The following is a 27,201-nucleotide window of genomic DNA, read 5'->3' as shown; positions in this document are numbered from 1 at the left end:
CTTATTTCACACCGTGCTGTTGATCATGTGACCAGAGGGAAGAAGAGACCGAATTTGCTTTCCTTCTGTTGTCACTTCAGTATGTACATACATGTGACATACTGAAGCAGAGTATGATCCCCTCCCTTCGGGGACTGGGCCGCAGGGCAGTATTCCAACATGATAACGACCCCAAACACACCTCCAAGACGACCACTGCCTTGCTAAAGAAGCTGAGAGTGAAGGTGATGGACTAAACCCTATTGAGCATCTGTGTGGCATATCAAATGGAAGGTGGAGGAGCACAAGGTCTCTAACATCAACAGCTCCGTGATGTCGTCATGGAGGAGTGGAAGAGGACTCCAGTGGCAACCTGTGAAGCTCTGGTGAAATCCATGCCCAAGAGGGTTAAGGCAGTGCTGGAAAACAATGGTGGAAACACAAAATATTGACACTTTGGGCCCAATTTGGACATTTTCACTTAGGGGTGTACTCACTTTTGTTGCCAGCGGTTTAGACATTAATGCCTGTGTGTTGAGTTATTTTGAGGGGACAGCAAATTTACACTGTTACACAAGCTGTACACTCACTACTTTACATTGTAGCAAAGTGTCATTTCTTCAGTGTTGTCACATTAAAAGATATAATCATATATTTACAAAAATGTGAGGGGTGCACTCACTTGTGAGATACTGTATATATATATATATAAAACAAAATCACACATGAAGAGCAATAATAATCTCCCTGCTAATGTGGCTACCTGTGACTGGAAACTAGTAGGGACGAGTTTTTTTATTTTTATTTATTTATTTTAAACAACTAATAAACAAATAAGAGCATAAAATGAAAAAATATATATCTTAAAACAGGGAATTTGCTGGTCCTTCAATGAAGAAGAAGAAGAAAAGACGGTCTGTGCCTACGTTTAAAATTGCGCACTAGCATACAAAATAGTATTTAAGTATGAATGTGTAGGTCAACAGAACTAGCAATGTTTCGCATACTAGCGCACTGAACAGTACGGCAAAGTAGACCGGTTGCTCTGTCGGTTGCCGTGGCAATGCCGCAGCAGGTCAAACTGTGGTTCGTCTTAAATTGCATACAAGCCTAGTTGATTTCCTGTTGTGACACACTTTTTATTAAGGTAGTACATCAAGAGTACACGATAAACAAATAAATAAATAAATATAAAACCGGATTGGTTCACTAATGTGTACTGGTTAGTATAGTAGTATGCGTGTGTTTTGTGTCCCGCTGATGCTAATGCACCTGCCATCGCCCTTGTCGCACTGTCACGTGATTCCCAACAAGCGTGGTGGGGGCGTTAGCGTCACAGCATGGGCGGGACATTGTGAGGCAGCGCGTTCTCTGATTGGGTGATGCGTATAGAGCGGCAGCGCTGAGAGAGGCAGAGCGAGAGCAGCGCGCGCACCGCACCTCCCGTTCACTGTAGTATGGCATCGAGGAGAATGGAGACCAAGCCCGTGATAACGTGTCTGAAAACCCTGCTCGTCGTCTACTCCTTCGTGTTCTGGGTGAGTGACGCAGCGTTGGAAAGCGGCCTCTCGCGATGTGCCCGCGCGGACTATTTACTTTTTTCTCTGTCGATAAATACCCTCACCGTTATGTCACGCGACTGCGACTGCTGGATAAACAAGCGCGCGGCTCGTGAGACGGGCACGAGCGCGCTTGTTATAGAACGTTATTGCGTTAGGTTTATTTAAAAAAAAAAAAAAAAAATGTTTTGTCGCATTACGATTGGTGTAGGTTCATAATACGTGCGCTACATACTTATTATAATTACGATATTATTATTATTTAAACCCATCACCTGTCTCTCTCCGTGCTAAATAAATAAATAAATAAATAAATAAATATGCACTTTAAAATCTAGCTCGTGCACGCATCCCGAATAGCTCCCTGCTCCCTTCCTTCATTCACTACTTATGGCTTGAAATCAATACACACCCTTTGTGTCCCTATGCGATGCGTTAGCTCTTACTCCTTATAAAATTATGGCTAAAAAAAATATTTATAAATATATAATATTGTGCACTATATATGCCTACATAGGGTATGAATGGATTGCACTTATACCTTATGTACAGTAGTGCACTATATTTCCACAGTGTAACGATTCAGGATGCAATGCTCTACTCCTTATATAAGAATGCACATAAAATGATATTGAATAAAAACGTTGAAGTATTGCTCCAACACCCTGTATCTATATCCCCTATATCAGTGCACTACATAGGGAATAAAGTGATCGCACACTATATGTCCAAAATGGCTCTATAGGATACACTAGGAATGATGGCTCCTACACCCTATTTAGGATGTACTGTCCCACTCCATATATATATATATATATATATATATATATATATATATATATATATATTTATATATATATTAGAGCTGCAACTAACGATTATTTACATAATCGATTAGTTGGCCGATTTTTCCCCCCGATTAATTGGATGGGGGCGGGGCAAGCTTTCAGTACCATTTTTTTGTTTATTTAAAATAAATTCCAAAAACTGAGTGTTACAAATATAAATTTCAGACTAAAACAACTGTTTGTCCAAAACAGAAAAGAACCCAATACACACACACACACACACACACACACACACACACACACACACACACACACACCAGAATAAATATTATTAATGTAGGACTGTAGTTTAATTGGGTGCTTTTTGTGTATCCATAAACATAATGCATAAATACTATAAAATAAATTGTATATAAAACTAGTGATTTCGGATTAAGCACGGTCTCGAGCATCCTATAGGACACTGTGTGGGGTAACCCTATGGTATATTTACATTAGCAAGTGATTCTTCATTTTCTATGTACAGTATGTGCAGTAAGCTCGATTTGATCTGAGATTTGTTTACTGTTTGATGTAAAAAACAAAACAAAAAAACCCATCAACATCAAAGTAAAAAGGAAGAACGACTTCTCGTTAAATGTGGATAGAGAATAAAGTTATGAATAAATCTGATTGGAATGCTGATCTAATCTAATGAAGCTGAACACGTAAAACAAACACACTGATTGTTATTTAGTTTGTGTTCAGCTAGCTAGCTGTACAGGCCACGCCCACAAGCAATAAGTTGCAAATAATGCTGAATGACTTGAGTGTGTGTGTGTGTGTGTGTGGTGTTACAGCAGTTACGTTGGAGTTCTGAATGAGTGAGCACACAGCATCTGGACATCCAACCACACACACACACACACACTCATAATACCATAATGGCAGTTTAACTGCAGCCTACCAGGCTTTCAATTACTACGGCTCACATAACAGCTCGTTATTGCGTAATAACAACTATATTAGACGCAATCTAGGGCACTTCACATGGCGCACTCGCTGTACTTCATCTAGTGCGCTTATATACTGAGTAGCAGGCTGTATCTCAAACGGCAAGATATAGATTTTACACCATACAGTGCACTACATCGGGTGTCTCGTTAACTCCCGAAGTCGAAACTTTCCCGCGCTCACAAGTCGTGATCCTAAAGTCGATCCTAAAGCGTAAATACGGAGTAAACGTAGTCTTTTCTCAGTGATTTCACAACACGCACGAGGTAAACGTCGATATCCCTGACAAATCGGGGTCCCCTCTGTCGTCCGTATAAATGTTCACGGCGTGTCCTAGCTAGCTGTGTCATTAGCCTCAGTCGTTAGCTAGCTTATACAGTGACAAGCCATATTTCCCAGTTGCCTAGCAACAGTTTTTTTTTTTTTTTTTTTGCGAGTGTTCTGTGTGTTTTTTTGCCTCAACAGTTCGGTTTGAATGCAGCATTAAATATACAGTCAGGAATTGGGACCCGATGTGAACTTCTGCTGTTGTAGCTCATCGACCTCAAGGTTCAACGTTTTGTACATGCTGAGATGCTTTTCTGCTCACCACGGCTGTATAGACGGTTATATGTGCCTTACTATATCCTTCCCGCCAGCTCAGACCAGTCTGGCCATTGTCCCCTGATCTCAATCAACAAGGCGTTCCCACCCTCAGAGCTGTCCATCACTCAACGTCTTTTGTTTCTCCGCACATGTCTGTGTAAACCCTAGAGAGTGTTGTGTCGGAAAAAAATCCTGGACATCAGTTTCTGAAATACTCAAACCAGCCCGTCTGGTGCCAACAGCCACGCCACGGTGAAAGTTGTATGCGTTCGCCGAGCCCATTTGCTGAAACCAGAACGCAGACGGTGAGCGCCAGCCAATGGGATTGCAGAGGCAGAGGCTTCTGCTCGGTCTTAAAGCATTCGTTTAAGCGAACGGCTACATCGCAATTAACGGTAATTAATGTACGGGTCTATAAAGCTAACTAGATGTCTGTTTAGTAGTCTGTCTACCTCTCTGTCTGTCTGTCTATTTATTCGTCTGTCAGTCTGTCTATCAATATATTTATCTGTCTGTCTGTGTCTCTCTATCTGTCTGTCTGTGTCTCTCTATCTGTCTGTCTGTGTCTCTCTATCTGTCTGTCTGTGTCTCTCTATCTGTCTGTCTGTGTCTATCTGTCTGTCTGTCTATTTATTCGTCTGTCAGTCTATCTATCAATATATTTATCTAGCTGTCTGTCTCTGTATCTGTCTGTCTGTCTATCAATATGTTTATCTAGCTCTCTGTCTCTCTATCTGGCTGTCTGTCTATTTATTCTTCTGTCTATCTATCAATATATCTATCTAGCTGTCTGTCTGTCTCTCTCTCTGTCTGTCTGTCTGTCTGTCTATCTAGTTGTGTGTCTGGCTCTATCTGTCTGTGCGGTAGTCTTTCTGTCTGTCAGTTTATTTATTCTTCCTTCAAGCTATCTATCAATATATCCATCTAGCTGTCTCTCTGTCTGTCTAGCTAGCTGTCTGTTTGTCTCTCTGTCTGTCTGTATCTAGTTGTCTGTCTGTCTCTCTGCCTGTCTGTGCAGTAGTCTGTCTGTCTATTTCTTTTTCTGTGCAGCTATCTATCAGTATATCTATCTAGCTGTCTGTCTGTCTATTGAGCTGCCTGTCTGTCTGTCAATTTATTCTTCTGTCAAGCTACCTGTCTCTCTGTCTGTCTGTGCAGTAGTCTGTCTGCCTGTCTGTTTATCTCTCTTTTCACTAATCTGTCTATCTGTTCACTCCGTCAGGCTGTTTATTCATCTGCCTATCTGTCTTTCTGTTCAGGTTGTCTGTCTGTCCGTCATGTCTGTCCTGTCTGTCCTTCTTTCTTTCTGTCTCATTATGACTATCTTTTATACTTCTATCCAGTAGACATATTCTGACTGTCTGTCTCGCCATCATGTTTTTCTGTCTCTCTCTCTGTATTTGTATATGTATCTCTCTATCGGTTAATCTGTCTGTCTCTCTCACTGTATTTGTATATGTATCTCTCTATCGGTTAATCTGTCTGTCTCTCTCACTGTATTTGTATATGTATCTCTCTATCGGTTAATCTGTCTGTCTCTCTCTGTATTTGTATATGTATCGCTCTGTCGGTCAGTCTGTCTGTCTCTCTCTCTGTCTCCATGCATTAGGCTGTATATCTGTCTATACGTTACTCAGTCTATCCTTTATTCTACTGACAGGAACGGTCATCTGGATCATTTATGCTAGATTTAATATTACTATAATAATATGACTGCTCTCAGCTTGGCCATAAAACCAGAGCAGGACCTTCACGGTGACCTTCACGGTGACCTTTACCTTCAGCGCGTATCAGTCAGTAACGACGCCCGTGTAATTAAACTCGTACCGTGATCCCTTGTGACCTGTAACACCGGTGTGGATTATTATTCCATAAACGATCAACTGCCATGTGCTGGACAGCATTAATACAGAAAAGTGTGTGTGTGTGTGTGTGTGTGTGTGTGTGTGAGTGCCGTCCCTCTTCTTCCTGCAATCTGATCTACCGTGTTAGGAATTTAGCGGCTGTGTGATACGTAGCGCGACAGCTGATTTTAGATGCCTGAAATGTTCAGACATGGTGTGTGAGAGCTGAGAGCTCTGTCCACCATGCTCCTCATGTTCCTCGTGTTCCTTATGTTCCTTATGCTCCTCATGTCCCTCATGCTCCTCATATTCCTCGTGTTCCTTATGCTCCTTACGCTCCTCATATTCCTTATGCTCCTTATGTTCCTCGTGTTCCTTATGCTCCTTATGCTCCTCATGTTTCTCATGCTCCTCATGCTCCTCATGTTCCTCGTGTTCCTTATGCTCCTTATGCTCCTCATGTTTCTCATGCTCCTCATGTTCCTCATGCTCCTTATGCTCCTCATGTTCTTTATGCTCCTTATGCTCCTCATGTTCCTCATGCTCCTCATGTTCCTCATGCCCCTTATGCTCCTCATGTTCCTCGTGTTCCTTATGCTCCTCATGCTCCTCATGTTCTTTATGCTCCTTATGCTCCTCATTTTTCTCATGCTCCTCATTTTTCTCATGCTCCACATGTTCCTCATGCTCCTCATGTTCCTTATGCACCTCATGCTCCTCATGCTCTTCATGTTCCTTATGCACCTCATGTTCCTTATGCACCTCATGCTCCTCATGTTCCTCATGCTCCTCATGCTCCTTATGCACCTCATGTTCCTCATTTCCTTATTCTCCTTATGCTCCTCATGTTCCTTATGCTCCACATGCACCTTATGCTCCTTATGTTTCTTATGCTTCTTATGTTCCTCAAGACTTCGTCATTTGTGGGCGGGAACGATATTTTTTCCCTTGCGTCACTGGGGAACTCCTTCAGTCTCGACGCCAGAGTGAGCAACTCAGGTTTATGTAAGAGCATTTTTTTCATTCAAATCCAACTCTAGTGAGCTTTTCTCGTTCCTGTCCCTGTGAACGCAGCGTAGTGGTTGTTACAGCATAGAAAAATCTCAAATAATGCAAAGCCCCCCCCCCCCCCCCACGCCCCCCTGTCCTTCTCTAATCCTGACCCCTGATGCATCTCTCCCATGTCTGCTGACCCAGATTCAGTTCTCCAGCGCTGTATAATCATTTTTGCTGTATAATATGTAATAACTCTCTACCTCCAGGCCTCACGGGTGCTTAATAATACGTGACTTATTACTAAAAGTAGAGCATTGCTTTAAAAAAAATTTTTTTTAATAATGTGCTAATGACTTCGCTGATAAATCGGTTATATTTACATACTGCAGAGATGATCTTCCGGAATGAGAATATGTTTGTCAGCATGAAACAGAAATGTGATTTTAGTCCCTCTGTCTAGCTCATTAACGCATCTGGGTCAATGGGACGGAACGATGCTAACGATACAGCGCGAGGCAGGACCTTTCGGGTTTATGGAGCGCTCTCTGGCTCTCGGAGTGTGTCTGTACGATGATAATTGTGTTTGCTTTGCTTTTCCGTAATGTTCCCCAGCAGGCACGGCCAGCACACAGAGCAGGCTTTATCTGCACTGCCCGAGAGAGAGAGAGAGCGCGCGAGAGAGAGAGAGCGTGTGCGCGAGTGTGTGTTACCCTCGCAGTCACACTGTCTCTATCTCTCCTGTTCCAGCCCCAGGCTTGATGAGAAAATGACACGATTGATTGGTTCGGCTTGCGACTGCCTCCGAATCCTCGTCCTCGTCCTCATCCTCAACCCCACGCACGCTCTCTTCCGCAGCAGATAATAGACAGAGTGATGGGCGAACATCAGGGCAAGCAGCAAAGGGAATGCAGTTTTACCTTGCGGTTCGGCTCACTTTCTCCTCCGCATAACGTCACGGACCGCGCCCCTCTCATTATATATGCAAAAAAAAAAATACGAAGCATGAATTAAACTTTAATCTTGCAGCTTGTAGGTTCTTTTTAGAGACATAGATGTAATACAGTTTTGGACTGGGTATGGCGGAATTAAGGGTGGGAACTGTGGTCCAGTTGGTTACGGCGGAATTAAGGGTGGGAACTGTGGTCCAGTTGGTTACGGTCGGAATTAGGGGCGGGAACTGTGGTCCAGTTGGTTACGGCGGAATTAAGGGCGGGAACTGTGGTCCAGTTGGTTACGGCGGAATTAGGGGCGGGAACTGTGGTCCAGTTGGTTACGGCGGAATTAGGGGCGGGAACTGTGGTCCAGTTGGTTACGGCGGAATTAGGGGCGGGAACTGTGGTCCAGTTGGTTACGGCAGAATTTAGGGCGGGAACTAATGGTCCAATTGGTTACGGCGGAATATAGGGCGGGAACTGTGGTCCAGTTGGTTACGGTGGAATTAGGGGCGGGAACTGTGGTCTGATTGGTTTTAGTCAGTGCGTACAGAATTCTGCTGCATTTTTTGTTGCGGCCAAAAATGCTTGATGTTGCTACGGCTTTTTTAAAAATTTGCGATGCAACTTGCGGAGGTTTATTTATTTATTTATTTATCTATTTATTTACTTATTTAGGCAGAAAGCTACGTAAATTGGCTAAATTGCAATCGCATGAAATTCTTTCACAACGATGTTTGTCGGTAAGCGAGAGCTTTTAGCTGTACTCATGTTTGACGCACGTGAGTCGAAGAAGGCACTGGCTGAATGCGTGTTGTGATGATGTCACATGACGCGTCTCAGCCCAGATCTGCGGAAAAGTTGTGGTAATTTTGAAAAATTGCACTCTCCTCCGAATATCGCTCCGATCCCGGAGGTACTATACAGTGGCACCGGGGGAGGAAACCGCGGTCCGATCGGTAACGATGGCGTTGTGGGTGGGATCTGTGGCCTGATTCGTTCGATAATCACACACAATACTGAATGTTCCATAAATTATGCATACTCGACCTATAAAAAAAGAAAGCGGAAGCAATGTGGCATGCCATCTTCTGAAATACAGTGAGTACTTTAAAAAGCCCGAAGACTGAAGTTCCTCTGCTCTTGCGTTTGTGGCTCCAGTTCAAATGAAGCTGTTAAAAAACGCTGTGACAGATACACACGCCGAGTCCGTCCTCAGTGAGCGAAAGATCCCTGTGAGGTGTTTCCAAGCCAGGCTAGATATTCCCACGTGGAAGGTGTTGTCTTACGTAAGCAGATTTAATAATATCAGTTGACACGTAATCTGAGCTCGGGGACCGAGCTGGCATCCCGGTGTTAATTTAGACCGGAGACTTCTCTGCCCCAGGTCCGCTTATGGACGGGAGCTGGAAAGGCTCAGACCTGCAGTTCCACATGGAAGCTTTCACATCAACAAACATACACAGCTGTTATGGTACTCGCGGTACGACGTTTTTTTTACCAACAGCACGGTGGTTTTCGGTACATCATCATATTTCATATGTAGACACTTTACCGCTATTTATTAAAACAGACGAGTCGATTAAACTGAAAGAAACCAACGAAAGAAGAAAGAACAGCGCTAACCAGATTTTCCTTTAGCGGAAACCCAAACAGACCATCAATAATCAGGACGTTAGCTAAGACGCTAGCAGCAATAAGACGAACCAAGCGCTAGGAACTACCAAAACGATCAAACTATAGGCAGAGTAACAAATACTGCGAATTATTACAAATTTCCAGCTGTGCTGGCTTCTTCCACGTTTTATAAGAAAAAAGAACTGGATTGGATTGGAACACAGCCCTAATTGGCCTCGTCCTCATTCAGCCCTGCGATTTCGCCACTCCAGAAGCTTGTTCGTTAAACGTGGGATGATCAAAGTCCTGCACCCAGTAATGGTGCTATAACAAAATCGAAGACGGAGGCAAGGCGGTGGATTTTTTCAAATATATTTGTTTGTGTGTGTGTGTTTAGCGAAAGCACTTTGTTGGCGCTCATTAAGCTTGTTAAGCGCTAGCTCATATCTGTGCGTGCGTGTTCCACTTCAGACGCTACAGCCATTAAATAGCCATCAAAAGACAAACGGATGCGGCCTGAAAGCTTTGAAGAGACGCATCATGTTACGCTAGCATTTATTATTAGCATTCTTGTATGTGTGTTTGTGTGTGTGTGGTAAGCTGGACAGATTTAAGTTTCAGCATCCTCAAACCGTTGCGAGTGAAAAATCGATGTCAGGGTAGTTAGCAGAGCTGTTGAAGTACCCAGACGAGCGGAGAACTGTCATCGGGATTATAGGACAGGTTCAGTCGAGTACTTCAAGTCATCGGTCCAAACGTTTACGGGAACACGGTAACGCTTAAAGGGGAGGGGTCTGTTTGGCGAAGATGAGCTGGCCTTAGTGCGTAAGGTTCTTGAACACCTTTAACAAGGTTCCCAATCATCAGCCTCTCAAGGGCTAAATTAAGTAGTATTAAGTAAATACGTCGTGAACGTTAAAGTTAGCACTCGCATCACGTCATAACATTAGCCGGCTTGATATTTTTATGAACCAAGCGATTATTTTAACTCCGGCGTCTGGCTACATGCCACGTCCAAACATTCACCAAGGACGCTTGAGGACTTATGAGTGCATTTCGAAATGGCCGCCTTAGAGACAGCAGGAAAGTGGCTCATTGGAGTTCCTGTTCCAGTTTCCGAGAGCAGAAAGGTCAGAGAGGTCCCGAGGTGACTTAACCGACCTTGTAATTAGTCCGCGATTGTGGAATTTGAAGATGACTGGAATTCCCATCTGCCTCCGTTGGAAGACGGGAGCCGCTACGCTATCGGTAATGCTAAAGCTGTGGGGCTGTGACTAGTTTTACGTGTGACTGCTAATTAAAGACAGGCTATTATTAGCCTTTTGCTTACACTGAGGTGCTAAATGCTCGTGTACAACTTGTCATGGCTTTGGGTTTGATGTGAAATGTGGGTCTGGAGCTCGGCTTCTGTTTTTCCCTGTTGGAAAGCAGCACGCCACAGCTGTTTATTCGTCACACCTTCATGTGTGACTGTTTTAGCAAGTGCTAATGTCACCTGATTCTCACCTGACGCTAGTGATAGGCAAACTAAGTAAGGTGTAGATTAAGTACAAAGATTTGATCATTTAATGTGCAAGAAGATCAGTGTAGGTCGTGATGGAGATACTTAACCTTAGTGTTGTTTTATCGGATCAAAAAATGTCATAAAAACACGGGAATTCTCACAAGTCCACTCGTATGGGAAGCTCTAAATGGTTAAGGTACAAAATTTGTTATCCCATTTGTCCATTCGTCCATCCATCCATCCATCCATCCATTAACTCATTCAACTAAGCTTTATCTATCAATACATCCACTGTGCCAACCATCATCTGTTCATCCATCTATTCATGCATCCATCCATCTTTCCATTAATCCATGTATCCATGTATCCGTTCATGAATGGATGGATGGATGAACTGATGATTGGAAAGATGGATGCACATATGAATGGATGGATGGTGCATGCATCCATTCTGCCATCCATCAATCCATCCGTCCATCCATATAACCATCATCCATCCATCTTTTCATCTAACTCATATCTATCCATTCATGTATCCATTCTGCCATCCATCCATCCATCCATCTATATATATAACCATTATCCATGTAGTCATCTATTCATCCACCCATATCTGCATCATCCATTCGTTCATGCATCCGTACACCCAGCTAACCATTATACATCCATCCATCTGTGCATCATCCATCTAACCACTGTTCATCCATCCATCAATCCAACTAAAACCATTATTCATCCATCCATGCATCATCCATATAACCACTATCCATCCATCCTTTCATCTAACCGTTATATCCTTCCATCCATTTTCTATACCGCTTATCCTTCAGGGTCACGGAGAACCTGGAGTCTATCCCAGGGAGCATCGGGCTCCATCGGAAACCAATCCATCACAGGGCACAATCACATATACATTCACACACTTTGGACACGCCAATCAGCCTACCATGCATGTGTTTGGACTGGGGGAGGAAACCGGAGTACCCGGAGGAAACCCCCGCAGCACGGGGAGAACATGCAAACTCTGCACACACAGGGCCACGGAGGTGTGTCCATCCATCCATATATTAATCCATCCATCTAAACATTATCTCTCCATCCATGGAACCGTTCTGTCATTCATCTATTTGTCCATCAATCCGTCTAGCCATTATCACATCCATCCATCGTGTTCTGTTTCTCAGCCTGTTGACTTGTTGAATAATGAGCCACAGCCCCGCTTTCCCCCTTCACTGGCTTTCCACTGCAGCCGTGTGATAAAGACTGATGTGTCCTCCAGCGCGGCTCAGCTCAGAGAGCAGGAACAGGAGCAGCTGCTCACACACTTCACATCTTTTTCTGTCTCCGTCACTCGATCTCTACATCCCTCTTCTTTCTGCTTGTTTGACTTTTTTTTTCTCGTCACTTTCTCCTCCAGGAGCCCCTCATACTCACCATGCACCGTCTCACTTTCTGTCTCTTATTTTTATTCCGTGGTCTCCCTCTTTTCCTTGTATTTTTCCCTCTCTACATCTTTCATTTCTCCTTCCTGTTCTTTCCTTCTTTTTCCCTCGTTTGTTCCTTTGATCCCTTTTCTTTTTCTCTCCCTCCTTTCTGATCTCCTTTTTAATCTCTGTTTCCTTTGGGAGCCTCGAACACTTTCCTTTTCCTCCGTCACCTGAGAAAGCCCGGACGTTGGAGCCGCAGGGACGTGTGACAGGTGCAGATAGCCGTTAAGCACCGGGTCGGACAAGTGCACCGGACAAATTGCATTTTCTCCACGAAGCCGCATAGAGTTCACTCTTCAGCAGAGATGTTAAAAGCCTTAGCGTACGGGGGGTGGGGGTAGGTTGTCTGAACATTCGCTCGGCCAAGAAATGGAGGCTAATTACTTGCTGTCCATCTGTCCACTGTTTCAGAAGAGGAGAGTGTGATGTAGGCTCACTGCAATACCGAAGATATGAAGCAGTTCCAGTATAACGTTGGCTTAATTCTGTGGGCCGTATTCAGTCCAAAAGTTACATCAGCGTTGGTGTAATTCAACAAAATGGCTTCAACGCTCATAAAGCTTCTAAAATAGCACTTGATCCAGCACATCTTGTCATTTTGCATTGCGTTGGGTTTTTTTTTTTTGTTTTTTTTTTTACATCGTGCTCTGACAATTATTCGTCCGCACAACTTGAAGCAGCCACGAGGCACTCGAGATACTCAGGGCCGATCACACTTGTAATTCAGTGTTTTGCGTTGTCGAATTAATAAAATAATTCCATTTTGTTGTTAATTCGCTGGGCTTTCCCGTAAAGAAACAATGACCAAGTACACTAAAACTGCCGTGACTGTCCTCGCGACATTTCATGTAAAAAAACAAAACAAAACAAAACAAAAACAACAACATACGCAGTGTTCTGTGGGTTGGCGGAAAATTCCCACGTGGAAGTATAATAATACAAACAAGAAGAAAACACAATTACAACAGGGTGGGTACAAACCTTTGGTGCTTGGCCCCGAATTGTTTCTGAGATTTTTCTGCGACTCCCTTGGCGCCTCCTTGTGGCCACCAGTTGAAGGACGGCTGACGGAAAAAGACATTCTTGGGCGCGCAGTAACTACAATCAAAACGGTCACTACGACGGTACAATCACCAAACACCGGTTACACACAATCAGGACACTGGTATGGATGATGAGTGTATTGAGACGGAGTTGGTGCGAATGTAAAACAGATCCAACGCTAGCGTGATTGTCGTGTGAGTCGCGTGATTTATAAAAAGCTCTTGGTGTGTGAATTGGCGATTCGAGAGCCCGAAGCGATTTTAATAGTGCACGATCTTCAGAAAAGGCGTTATATACACACTCAGTGTGGATTTTCACACTCGCAGAACAGAGGACGCTGACATGTTAACAGCGCTCTTATGAGTCATACAGAAACTGGTGCTTTTTTTTTGTTTTTCGATGAAGCATGGATCACGATGAGCGATTGAGTTCAGGGGACAGAAACACAAACACATAACAGCTGGTCGTGATGGAGGAGCCGAGGTTTTCTGTAAGGTAGGTTTATGAGATCGTGTCTTCTAGTCATCTGTTCATCCACCCATATCTGCATCATCTATTCGCTCATGCATCCGTACACAAAGCTAACCATTATACATCCATCCATCTGTGCATCATCCGTCTAACCACTGTTCATCCATCCATCAATCCAACTAAAACCATTATTCATCCATCCATCCATCCTTTCATCTAACCGTTATATCCTTCCATCCATCCATTTTCAATACCGCTTAGAGGAGCCGAGGATTTCTGTAAGGTAGGTTTATGAGATCGTGCTATTTGCCATCTTCCGATCATTCCCGCCTATGAATATAGCTAATGCAGGTCGACGATAGTATCACCCATGGCTTTGTAAAGGTGTAGGCTTCAGCTCTGCCTTAGAGAAGGGGGTGTGGCCAGACATGGGCAACATGTGTCATGTACACCTTACATCATTACAGCAAGGAAAAGATATCAGCTGTAGATGCTGAACCAAACATCAACTATGTTCCATCCGTCTTTGTTCTGGAAACCCACCGGGGTCCCCGTGAGATCCCCGTCCCAACGTTCACCAAAATATTGAACACACACAGTGTTGTCCTGAGCACACTTTCGTTTATCGTCCCTCCCTTCATAGGCGACGTTCTTGTGAAGTGTATCCCATTCAATTTATTATTTTGGACAAATTAAAAGAGGCATCACGTGTTTGTTTTTTTTTTTTCCTCATAGAAGGCAGAATCTCATCCTTCAGCAAAACGAGAAAATTAGACGTCGTTCGAAAAGCATGGCATAAGCGGGTAAGGTATGAAAACGGCATGTGACGGCATTGGTTTGTAGCTTCGGTGGTGCGCTGCGTTTTTGGCTTCGATTGAACTACATATGAAGATCAGGCCTTTGGAGAGCGAGACAGCAACACGGAGATGTGAAGACACGGATTCTCCGAAACGGGAGGAAGCGTTAGATCCTCGCTTTGATGTGTGTACATGTGATGTGTGGTGGTTGGCTTTTTTCTCACATGTGGTGTGTGTGTGTGTGTGTGTGTGCGCGCGCATGTGGTGAGAGGCTGATTTGAGGGGTGTGTTCCCAAAAAATGGCAAACCACTAAAACACCAAGTCATGTATCAGTCATAGAGAGAGACAGAAAAGAGATTCTGAAGCAGAGGGACAGAGGAAAGTGGACAGACGGTGTAATAATGAGTCACTATGACTCGAGCCAGAGAATCAAGAATCATCTCCAGAAGCATCTCGTTCTGTCCAACTGGAGCGGGACGAGTGTTGTTTTGCAGGATGTTGTTTACCTGATACCGAGACAGGGTAGACAGTAAGGGAGGGAGGGAGATGTTCAAATACAGCTATGCTGGAAAGAGATATGGGCGTGTGTGTGTGTGTGTGTGTGTGTGCATCCACCTAATGCGCTTGTTTCCGGATGGAGGTTATACCAGGGTGTGGGGATAACTGTTGCCATGGATACAGGGTTCGCTTTCGATAGGGTGATGTGTTTTGCCTCAGTATCCCAGCTCGTATTGTAAACAGAAATAATGTCAAGGGTATTTATATCCATACTGGGTGAACCATATATGAAACATGACCTACATTCTAGACATAATTGGTTATATAATCTTATCTTGCATCTTGATATTCAGCAAGTATACAGTACGCTTGCTCTCATCAGCACTTCAGAGTACTGTCGGTCTTCCTACATTGCCCTTTCTGAAAGCATTGATGGCGTCTGTCCAGTTCAGAGAAAATCAAGAGTCTTCTATCCCATTTAGAAGGCATCCAGGCATCTCTTTTGTCCTTCTTTTTGTTTTTTTGGGGTACCAAGTGTCTTTAAAAGGCATTGAAGATCTCCTGTCCCATTCAGAAGGCATCACTGATGTTCTGTCCCACCTGGAAGACATCAAGTTGTTCAGCCCTATTTAGAAGGCACCAAGGGTCTTTAGTCCCAATCAGATGGCATCAGGCGTCTTTAGTCTCATTTGGACGGCATCAGGGTCTTCAGTCTCATTCAGACACGATCGTCGGGCCTCTGTCCCAGTTGGAAAGCATCGAGGGTATTTGTTCCCATTTGGACAGTATCAAGAGTTCCCTCTCCCATTCAGACGATATTTGGCGCCATGTGGAAGGCATCGGTGTTGTTCGATCCTGTTTGAATAGCATGAAGAATCTTCAGTGTCATTCAGACAGCATCAAAGGTCCTTGGTCTTACTTGGAAGGCATCAGGGGTCTTTGATTACATTTGAATGGCATCAAGCTTTCAGTCTGTGGTCTCTCACCATGATAACCAGTGTCCATCGTGCCGTTAAAAAATAAACATGAAGCTTTTGTTTACCTAAGTGATCAAAAGAAGAGTGTCGAATAAAAAAGGTCCATGATGGAAATCATACTACCTCGTTTGTAATACGTGGTGGTGGGTAGTGTCATGGCTAAACATGGCAGCAGCAGGCTAAATTATGATGAACAGAACCAGCTTAACCTGGTTAGATTTAACAAGGAAAGAGTCTTCAGAGAAATTCTGGAGCTCTTTTGTTTTGAATATGCAAAGCATGTGGCCATTTTGGCCTAATGTATGCGGAAAGTTTCCTCTTTGTTCAACACACGTCTTGCCATCGCAGCTGTGCATACTGAGCAGGAACGGTCACATCACACGCTGGTTTTCGAAGAGGCGCACAACTTGTAAAAACATTACGGAATCTACAGAACTGGAAAAAGCTCTGTCTAGCAGTTAGTGCGGTGTAACACAGTGTGCGTGCTTGCTGTGAGATCTTGCTATAGATCATTACTTTGGTGATCATGTGCAGAACCTTGAAGTGTTTAATGGGAGTGTGGCCTTTGATAATGGCATGCAGAGATCAAATCTGCGTTTCTTGAGCCGTCGCGTCATTGGATGTGGAAAATGCTGGGTACTTCTTGGAAGAGGATGACTTCACCTGAATGTGCATTGTGTACATCGTTCAGGAAGCTGATATTGTTTAAAGCTGTGGTTCCAGTGCCCTACGTTCCTCAGTGCCTAGCTGCTTGATCTTGTTCCTTGAGATCGAACACACTGCAGTGTTTGGTCAAAAAAAATACAAGGAAGATAAACTCTTTAGGCTGGTAGCTTTCTAGTAATGGAGTCAGGCCAGTGTTGTGTTTGAACTGATTAGCTGTGTTTACCCCTTAGCAGGGCGATTGTTTTCCTCCAGCTGGAGCTCTTGGGGATAAAAAGCCATGCTCAATTTGTTTTGAATGGCTGTAACCCCAATAGTTGCGGTTTGGTACTTTTGCGGATTGAACACGGAACCTTACAGTCACTGGCACACAATCTTAACCGGTCATCTTTACACACCTAGTGCTAACACATCGATCAAAGCTAGTCCGAAGGGAAAAGGTCATCGATACAAGTTCTTGTGTTTTCTCGTGCTCGAAGGCATCAAGGGTCTTAGGTCCCACTTGGGCAGTATCAAGGGTCCGCTATCCAATTCAGCTGTTGCTCTAATGCTCTGGTCTTGTTGTACCCCTGTCTCGCATATTTGGTTGTTTTCCTGGCTCTAATACACTCAGTAATGTAGGGCTTTCTTGAGTCGACATGGGTGTTAGATCAGGGAGAACATGAGAGCCCATAGGGGAGCAACTGCTCTAACACACGGTCCAGGTAAATTTAGCAGATCTCTGATAAGGTGCGTCAGGCATTTTAAGATAAAGGAAATGGCTAAAATATCGGCTTGTCAAAATGGCCATTCTAATCAGCTGTCGTTGTACCACGTACCTCATAAATGATAAAAAAAAATAAATACTAAATGTAAAGTTGCTTCCGCTCTCCCACGTCAGGGCCTTGTGACACCTTCATCCTTCTCGAAAAGCTTGCCAACGTCGAACCTCCGTTTCGCCTTCGAATGAAAAGTTCTTGCCAATGGCTGAGTTACCATGACTCCCATGCATGCTGCTATAACGTACTGTCGTCCCCGCCAACGGGTGCCATAATTGATTTTTTTTTTTCTTCCTTTCCCTTAAGTAAAGCTCCAAATTGCATAACACCGGAGGCGTAGATGACTTGTCAAAGATGAATGTGGCAGTTTCTTCCGAGTGAAATTGCTATTTGTTTGAGAAGCAGATGATTCATGCCAGCATGCACACAGCAGTTCATGAGGAAGCTGGAGAAAAGTGAGAGGGAGGGAATGAAAGAGATTCAGCGAGAGATACCCAGCTGATGTCAAAGGTTGCGTCAGCGGTCAGGTCGAGTCTATCAGAGGTCAGCTGTATGCCATCGACTGGATCTTTCATCTGCTGCGAAGAGAGAGTCGCAGCAACACTTTTTTTTGCTTTCTACATCTACAGGTTAGCATTAGCAGCAGGGTTAGTGATCGTGTCATTTGTTCAGGATGAGCTGTGATGCTTTACGAGACGGCAAGATATGCTGATGTCAGACAATTCGTAGTGTCATATCCATAGGAACTTAGGCAGCCAATAAGACCGGGGTAATGTGCTCTCACTTTTTTTCCTGGTGAGGAAACAGGGTAGCAACATATTACAGTAGTTCAATCGAGAGCGTATCAAATGATTCACCTGGGTTAGCATAATTCTTATTTTGGTTATGTTTCTCGGATGGTAATAAGCAGATTTAGAGATGTTCACTCCGTTCAAATGATCAAACGATAAACCAGCATCTAGGGTTACACCAAGAGCAGCCATCAAGCTCTAGGATGAAACCAGCGACCTTATTGTAGGTGAACAGTAGGTTGCGTAATTGTGCTGCTTAATTTGCTCAGACAAATATGATTGTGTCATCAAGAAGCTGGATATAAAGCAAGAGAACCAAAACCGAAGCGTATCTGCTACCCGTCGGTCATTTACTACTTTAACCAGCGCTGATTCTGTACTATGAGGTTTCCAGAAGCCAAATCCATCCATCCATCTTCTACCGCTTACTCCGTCTTCACGCGGGGAAACCTGGAGCCTATCCCCAGGGAGCATCGGGCACAAGGCGGGGTACACCTTGGACAGGGTGCCAGTCCATCGCAGGGCACAATCACATACACACTCACACACCCATTCATACACTACGGACACTTTAGACACGCCAATCAGCCCACCATGCATGTGTTTGGACTGGGGGAGGAAACCGGAGTACCCGGAGGAAACCCCCACAGCACGAGGAGAACATGCAACCTCCGCACACACAGGGCCTCGGCAGGAATTGAACCCCCGACCCTGGAGGTGTGAGGCGAACGTGCTAACCACTAAGTTTTCAAGAATGACATATTGTGTTTGTGAGATTGTGTGCAATATAGCGTCATTGTATCGTGCTCCCGATATCGCTGACGGATATCGTGAGAGACAGCGCAGTTGATCTTCAGGCTGCAGACACCACAGTGTCCGACAGACATTTCAGTTCCACTCGATAGCTTGATAATATGGCTTGATAAATCATCTGAAGCCTCATGTTTGGTCAGAGTTCCCCAAATCACTGATGATAACTGAAGTAACTTAATCAAGTAACGGTACTGAGTCAAGGACACCGGGGGTTGGTTTCAGATTAGAACTCCTAGTGGATTATAACCATTAGAGAGAGCGGTGTGGCACGTAGCTCGGGCACGGCGCTGAACAGTTTCCACACGCAGGAGGACTGATTTTTTTCCGCCACCGCATTTTCCGCCAATTATAGGACTCCATTTTAGAAGACTCCCTGTCGAGAATCACAAAAGCAGAGGAGCACTGAGGCGAGGCGTAGGACAGACGAGGCGCTGAATGATTTATGTCCGATCAATAATGCATGTTTATTATAGCGGACCATGAAACACGCTCGCAGACACACACACACACACACACATCCATCTGTTTAAAGATGTTTGCCATCCTTTTCAGATATTGTACAGCTTTTTTTTTTCTTCATCAGTCTTGTCTCTTGTGTGATCTGAATGCAGTGTTTAGAGTAATGTAGGTGTTTAAACCGAGCTTTATTTAGATATTATCCATTAATATCCATCAATTCAGAATTCCGACCCTCTCAGGCTCGTTCCTGGAAGTCTGAGTCATGATGCTCGTTCTCTCTCGTTTTCTCCGTACTCCTTTTTTCACACCTTGATTAGCACTTTCACGGCGAAGGCGAGGCGGTCGGTGAGTGTGTAATAGACGACACACAACCACAGAGAGAGAGAGAGATGGGTTAAATGCACATGGTTACACCTGAATCACAAATAACGCTTTTATGGTAAATGGAGAAGGAAGGAAGGGTTGAAAGGAGGGAAGTGAGTGTGTGTGTGTGTGTGTGTGTGTGTGAGTTAGTGTCAGATGCTGAATCATTACCCTGAGTGGGGTGTTGATTTGGAGCTCACTGATCCAGCTGTATTTATGGACGTGACATTTTGAGCAGGACTGATGTGTTCGTGCAGTCTCACACACACACACACACACACACACACACACACACACACACACACACACAGGGTTTGTATTGTACTGTGGCTGCAGTCTCACAGACCCTGAATGCAAAGCTCCTCGTCAGATGAAACCACTTGGTTATATTTTCCGAGGGCCGGGATTGTGGATGGGGCGGAGCACGGCACTTCAAAAAGGCACAAACCGCCGCCCATCTGTACTGTGATTGGCCCGGTGCACGCCCCGCCCCCTCGTTTGATGGGCAGCTAGCATCCTCATACTCTTCTGAAAGACTGTGAAAGGTCGGAGGGGTTGTGTTTTCGTTTCAGACGGCTCTCCATGGACGAAGCGATGAAGTATAAACCGGACCTAATGTTTTGTTCGGCTGTAATTCCGGAAAGTCGGAATTCCCAGTTTAATCAGATTAATCGTTTTAAAAATAAAGTTTTTCTTAAAAACAACAAACAACTAAACCAGTAAGGAGAGGTGTAAATAAGGAATCCTCTCTCTCTCTCTCTCTCTCTCTCTCTCTTTTCCTTTCTCTTGCTGTCTCACTTTCTGTCTTCCTGTCTATGTCTGTCACTATTTCTCTCTCTCTGTCTCGCACCATTTCTCTGTCTCTCTCACGGTTTCTGTCTACCTCTCTCTTTCTAAGTGGATCTCTCTTCCTCCCTTCCTCTCAGTCTTTGTCATTCTCTCTCTCTCTCTCTCTGTCGATGTCTCTCTTTCTTTGTCTCTCTTGCTGGGCTGAAAGGGTGGTGCAGGTTTTCCACTTAGCATGCGTACCACAGTGTGTGTGGGTGTGTGGTGAGAGAGAGAGAGAGAGAGAGAGTGAGAGAGATCTTTGAGCTCCCTCTGCTGCTCGATCACCAGAATTACAACTAACAAAAGTAGAATTCTATCAGAATCGGAGTCAGCCACAGTGTATAAACTGATGCTTTATTTTATATATATATATATATATGAGAGAGAGAGAGAGAAAAGGCTTTTCATGTCCTCCTAACCAGATCAATTGGACTGTGCGGGAGTATTTTGGGAACTTTAAGCCCTTTTCTAATGATGTTAGTGTTGATTTTGTGAACACAGTAGTCTAAAAACTTGCCTTTATAAACTTTGCTTTCAAGTCTGAAGTGGGCGGGGCTAATTTTGGTTAATCTCGCATAAGATCTTTTCATCCCGATCGCGTGCCTCTCTCGTGTGTAGTTAAATCCCCAGTATATGTATATATGTCCGGTGGAAGCTCGTGCTCAGGGATCGTCTGGTTCAGATGTATATTTCTAAATGCTCGTGTTTGTGTGCAGATCACGGGGGCCATCCTCTTCGCCGTGGGACTATGGGGGAAGTTCATGCTCGGGCCGTACATCTCCCTTATCGCTGAGAACTCCACCAACGCACCGTACGTCCTCATCGGCACCGGGACCACCATCATCATCTTCGGGCTGTTCGGCTGCTTCGCCACCTGCAGGGGGAGCCCATGGATGCTCAAACTGGTGAGAATATCCCCAGCTCGTTCTTGGTCTTCAGCTAGCTTGACCCACGGATTCACCGAAGGGGAAAGGACGAGGGACGCGATTTACTTCCGGTAGCGTTTACTTTCACTTTGCGCCGACGTCGTCTACGCGAGTTTACGAACCCGGTTCTTCGAATCCAGTAGGAAGTGAGTGGGCAGGACTACGAGCACTTTGGATTGTGCAATGAATGAAGAATCTGTTTATTATTAAGTAGCTTCACACTGAACTATCGCCGTTTCTTTTTACTTTCAGTTTCGCTTTTTTTCTGGAAGCCTCAGAAATACTTATCAAGAAGAAAAATTGGATTCCTTACACCTCATTTGTGAAGCGATTCTTTGTAAATAACCTGCACGCCTCTCTCTCTCTCTCTCTCTCTCTCTCTCTCTCTCTCTCGTACACTCTTTCTGTCTTTCTTTCTTTCTTTCTCTCTGCTTTTGTCTTTATTCCCTCTGTTTACTCTTTCTTTTCAGTATGCGATGTTCCTCTCGCTAGTGTTCCTGGCTGAGCTGGTGGCTGGCATCTCGGGGTTTGTTTTCCGTCACGAGGTGAGAAACGCACACACACACACATGGTCATATAAAGCCACCACTCAGGGTGCATCAGTTGGAGACGCCATCTGTTGGGCCATGGAAGAGTTGAATCACGTGTGTGTGTGTGTGTGTGTGTGTGTGTGTGTGTGTGTGTGTGTTCAGATTAAAGGCACGTTCCTGAGGACCTATAACGAGGCTGTGCTGAACTACAATGTGAAGGATGAGAGGAGTCTGGCTGTGGATAACGTGCAGAGGAATGTAAGTTCACACACACACACACACACACACACACACACACACACATCCAGCAGAAACAATTATTAAAGTGTGTAACATTTGGGATTTCATAATTTCTTAGTTTTGGCCTCAAGGCCTAGATACTTTTTGTCTGAACTCACTATAGCGTCACTCATCCCACCTCTCTCTCTCTCTCTCTCTCTCTCTCTCTCTCTCTCTCTCTCTCTCTCTCTCTCTCTCTCGCTGTGTGTGTGTGTGTGTGTGTGTGTGTGTGTGTGGTGTGTGCGTGTAGCTGCGTTGCTGTGGTGTGTTGAACTACACGAGCTGGTTCAACAGTGTTTATTACCCCACTAACGGGATTCCACCCAGCTGTTGCGCCAACATTTCCGACTGTATCGCCTCAGACCTGCGCAACGCCACCATAGCGCCTAGCAAAGTGCACCAGCAGGTAACACACACACACACACACACACACACACACACACACACACAACCACCGTTTCACCAGGAGAAAACAATTAGTTAACAACAAACACACAGAGATGTCTGACAATTCTACCAAGCTCAGCAGTAAGTAGTAGAAGTAATACACATACACACACACACACACTCACACACACACACACAAACTGTACCTGATCTCTTGTTAAAGGGCTGTTATGAGCTGGTGACTTCCTTCATTGAGACTAACATGGGCATCATCGCTGGAGTGACGTTCGGCATCGCCTTCTCACAGGTGTGTGTGTGTGTGTGTGTGTGTGTGTGTGTGTGAGAGAGGATGTATGTGCATGTGTGTGTGTGGCTGCCTTCCAAATACAACCAACTTTTTTATATATATATATATATATATATATATATATATATATATATATATATATATATATATATATGCCCATTTTGCTGTCATGATTATTATGCAAATTGCATGCGCATATAATTACCACATATTTAAATATGCACATAGCAGAGAGCGCATTTCAGTAGCACGTATTAAAATACAGCGTTAAGATATGCATCAGGAAAAGAAATTCCTCCCATTGTGCAAAATGAAGCATCAAAGGTGAAGCCAATCAGCTGTGTCAATACTCCGTGGGCGGAGCATCAATAATATGGGTGGGGCATTGTTAAGGCTTAATAGAGGAATGAATGTGTGTGTGTGTGTGTGTGTGAATGATGCACTGCGATGACAGCATGGACCTGAAATGAAATCTGGGATTTTTTTTGCATCCTTTGCTTAGTAAACACACACATACACATTCTCTCTCACACACACACACACACACACACACACTCATATATACACACACACACACACACACACACACAGAGGTGTTAGATGACCTGTAAGTGCTGTGTGGTAGCAAAGGGCCGACCAAGATCAATGAAAGCTCTTAGATAAGTAGGCACTCTAATATGTGTGTGTGTGTGTGTGTGTGTGTGTGTGTGTGTGTGTGTGTGTGTGTGTTTGTCTCTCCACAGCTCATCGGAATGCTGCTGGCATGTTGTCTGTCCCGGTTTATCACGGCTAATCAGTACGAGATGGTGTAGCAGAGTGGCTGTAGGTCAGTCTCACTCACACACACACACACACACACACACACACACACACACACTCTTATCTAAACCGCTGTATTTTTTTTTCAGGAAGCTGTGAAGAGAGTGTAACATCATTTCAGAGACCTGGGAAGGAAACCCAAGATACTAGCACACTCCATTCTTCTTCTTCTTCTTCTTCTTCTTCTTCTTCTTCTTCTACCTTTCTTTTGTCCTTCCTTTTTCCTCTGCCTCACTCCGTCCTGGTAGTGTATCATTCCTGATTGTGCATTTTGTGTGCCAGCTTCTCTTTCAGAAAACCTTATCGTTACTACACACACACACACACACACACACACACACACACTTCACTCTGTACAAAGCCCTGCATGCTGAAGCAGTTCCACTTAAAACCAGCCTGCGTTTTTAATCGATTAACCGAACTCTAATTGACGTCAGTGCGTCGTAGCTATAGTTCTTTGTCCGATACGGTTTTAAGGAAAAAATAAATATGATGAAAATAACACTATAGGGTTTTTTTTCCCTTCTTTTTTTTTCCCGTCGTCGTCGTCGTCGTCGCTGTACGTACGCCGTAGTGACGTCTTCGGAGGAGAAAGGTTACGTTCCGTTTTCCGCTTTTTTTCCGCCCTGCCATTTTCCGAGTGCCATTTAAAAAATAAATAATCAATTTTAAAAAAAAAAATTAAAAAAAAAGCATCCTGCCGGAGCTTGTACAGAGTTTTCGTGCTCGTGCTGCTTTTTAGAAGCTCGTCCTGTCTGTAGCTAGTTTGTACTAGCGGGATGATGTCACGCGAAGGTGTAGAACGTGATCAGGGAATACGAAGCGGTCATGTCGAACGTCGAACGATACCGACGAGGTTCTTTCAGTCCGAGATCACCGCGGAAAATACCGGAAACCGCCGATACAAAAACGTAGCACGCTTGCGAAGAGCATCAGATCGAGATTAGCGATAGCGGATCGTACGATTAACGCGTACGCGGTGGATTTTCGGCCGCAGGTTTCAGCCTTAAGTTTGTGTGAGACCGATCTGATTTGCTTTAAACGTCTTAAATCGTACTGACGCCGAACCCGCGTATCGATGCGGAAGGAATCATTTTAGTAACTAAGCCAGCACGCAAAAGACAGCTAGATTTCGCATGCCGAGTAAGCTAACGAGCTCAACGCTCAACCCCCGACCCCTCACGCCCGCCCCACGTTTACCGCGACCTCTGTTTCCGGAAGTAAATATTCCGGCTCCTGCCGCTTAAAGCGTCCGAACCGAAACAAACAACAACAAAGAACAAAGCAGCCGCGAGACGAATCGACTCGTGAAAACGATTCCTAAGCAATAGAAACGGCTGGAAAAATAGCGAGGCCGTGTGCTTATCGTGTTCAACGATAGGAAAGAACTCGTGTTCCCATAATGCATTGCGAATCAGGTCACGTTCTCTTTTTTTTTTTTTTTTTCTAACCAAAGCGGCTCTCCGATCCCACAATACAAGACGGCGCGCGAGCGACGTGGATTCATACCGCGCTTATCCACAGATAGTGACGTCTCTCGATTGGTGGGTTCCGCTTTGGAATTCCGGGTAACGTGATACAGACACGGTACGATTTATTTTGCCCGATAAAGTCGGAATCTGATCGCATCACGGCTTCGGCGGCTTCCGACGACCTCGTGGCTTGCGGCGAGTCGATCGCGTCGGGTTTAAAAAACGATCGAGTTCCGTCCGGGGGGAAAAAAAAAACGGATCTCGACCCGCGTGGAAATGTAACCCAATAAACGTTTCCACCCGGGAACCTTCCTCGGACTTTTTGTTATTACGATACGAATTTCAAGCTGTACGTCTGTCAAAACTGCGCCGAAATGTACTAACGGAAGACGGACGCTAGCGTGCGAGAATTTCATTCTGAGCGTACGTTAATCGTTTTTCAGTCCACGTGCTACGTGCACGTTATAGCGCGCGGTATATAATGTGTGCTAACAACACGAACTACGGCGCGGCACGAAAAGCGACTTTGATACGATTCAAATTAGCGGCCGTTTGACAGGTTTCTCGCACGTCTTCGTTCGTACGAACGTTCTGTGCGCGTTCAGGCGGAGAGCGCCGACGGGAAACGAAACGTCTCCTGGCGGCCCGATGATTTCTCGACGTCCGATGAGCGCCTTCCTGAAATATCCGACAATCTGTCTCGCTAATCTCGGATCGCGTGACGCGTTAGCCGAGCCGTCGCGTGTCAGGATTCTAGAACTTTTCCAGAATAAAATGTTTTCTCTTTCGCCCGTTCTAGAATCATTGTACCCCAGCAGCATTTGAGGTTTCGATGCTAGCGAAGAGCTGCTGAGGAGTACTAGCAGCTACGCAAAATTTGTTTTAGTGCAATTTTTTTTTTTTTAAATGGACGCCGGTGAATTTTCTTGGACAGACAACAGCAAAACTGTTGAGGTTGAGGTTGTTTTATTGTTTTGTTTTGTTTGTTTTTTTCCTGTTAGGTAAGTCTTATTCTGACCAAAACTAAAAATGAGTCCCTTTCTTTAGTATGCAAATATGCTAGTCAGCTAGTGAGCGATTTTGGCTAGTTTTTGAACAAGTTAGCAAAGCTAGCTAGGTCAGTTTGGGATTTTGACAAAAAATAAATAAACAGACACTAATTTTAGTCGCGCCATAGTACGCAAATACACCAGTGAGCAATTGTGGCTAGTTAACACGTTCGCCCGGCTAGCTCGGCTAACAGTGTGCTCGACTTACTCAAAACCTTACTCGTGCGTTTAAGAAACAAACTTCATGAAGCATTTGTAGAGGAACGGAGAGCGGCTGTGATCTCGGACTGAGCGACGGCGCGCGCTGACGTTCCATATTTCAATGTGTGTTTGTGAGATTTTGGGTTTTGTTTTGATATTCTTTATGGTTTTATTAAGATTAATATGACTGTGTTCTATGAATGAATTCTGCTTTTTACAGCTTCCCCTAGTTTCAGTGAACCGTTCAGTATTAATTAGTGGATAAAAGCGATAAACAGTCTGTGAATACGCAAAACAAACAAACAACGGATCGAACCACGCGATCCAAAACCGGACAAACGTACAGATATTGCCACTTTGTATAAAAAAAAAAAAAATGGAACTTTTTAAAAATGCATCACCAGCTAGCATGTGAGCAAAAACGTCTGTTGGTATTGTAAACGACTGTGATATCTGTTAATAAAAATGGTTATTTCATCGTTGA

The 27,201-nt window shown here is 44.4% G+C and overlaps 1 protein-coding gene across 1 annotated transcript; it reads left to right on the top strand.

Moving 5' to 3' along the window:
* Window positions 1–1,363: 1,363 nt before the first annotated feature.
* Window positions 1,364–27,201, top strand: tspan7b (tetraspanin 7b). Its single transcript, XM_053676642.1, has 8 exons — window positions 1,364–1,517; window positions 21,464–21,652; window positions 22,144–22,218; window positions 22,366–22,461; window positions 22,733–22,888; window positions 23,093–23,176; window positions 23,920–24,002; window positions 24,085–27,201. Exons 1-7 carry the CDS (start codon window positions 1,437–1,439, stop codon window positions 23,986–23,988), a joined length of 750 nt encoding a protein of 249 aa, XP_053532617.1. The 5' UTR covers window positions 1,364–1,436; the 3' UTR covers window positions 23,989–24,002; window positions 24,085–27,201.

Source organism: Ictalurus punctatus, chromosome 27, assembly GCF_001660625.3.
Source record: "Ictalurus punctatus breed USDA103 chromosome 27, Coco_2.0, whole genome shotgun sequence".
Taxonomy (NCBI): Eukaryota; Metazoa; Chordata; class Actinopteri; order Siluriformes; family Ictaluridae; genus Ictalurus; species Ictalurus punctatus.
The sequence above is the reverse complement of the archived record's forward strand: the minus strand, read 5'-3'. Positions and strand labels throughout refer to the sequence as shown.

Excerpts from the sequence above, each read along its gene's own strand:
- tspan7b (XM_053676642.1), top strand. The coding sequence starts at position 1,437 with ATGGCATCGAGGAGAATGGAGACCAAGCCCGTGATAACGTGTCTGAAA. Across the intron at positions 1,518-21,463 it reads TCTACTCCTTCGTGTTCTGG|ATCACGGGGGCCATCCTCTT; the intron begins GTGAGTGACGCA and ends GTTTGTGTGCAG. Across the intron at positions 23,177-23,919 it reads TCGGCATCGCCTTCTCACAG|CTCATCGGAATGCTGCTGGC; the intron begins GTGTGTGTGTGT and ends GTCTCTCCACAG.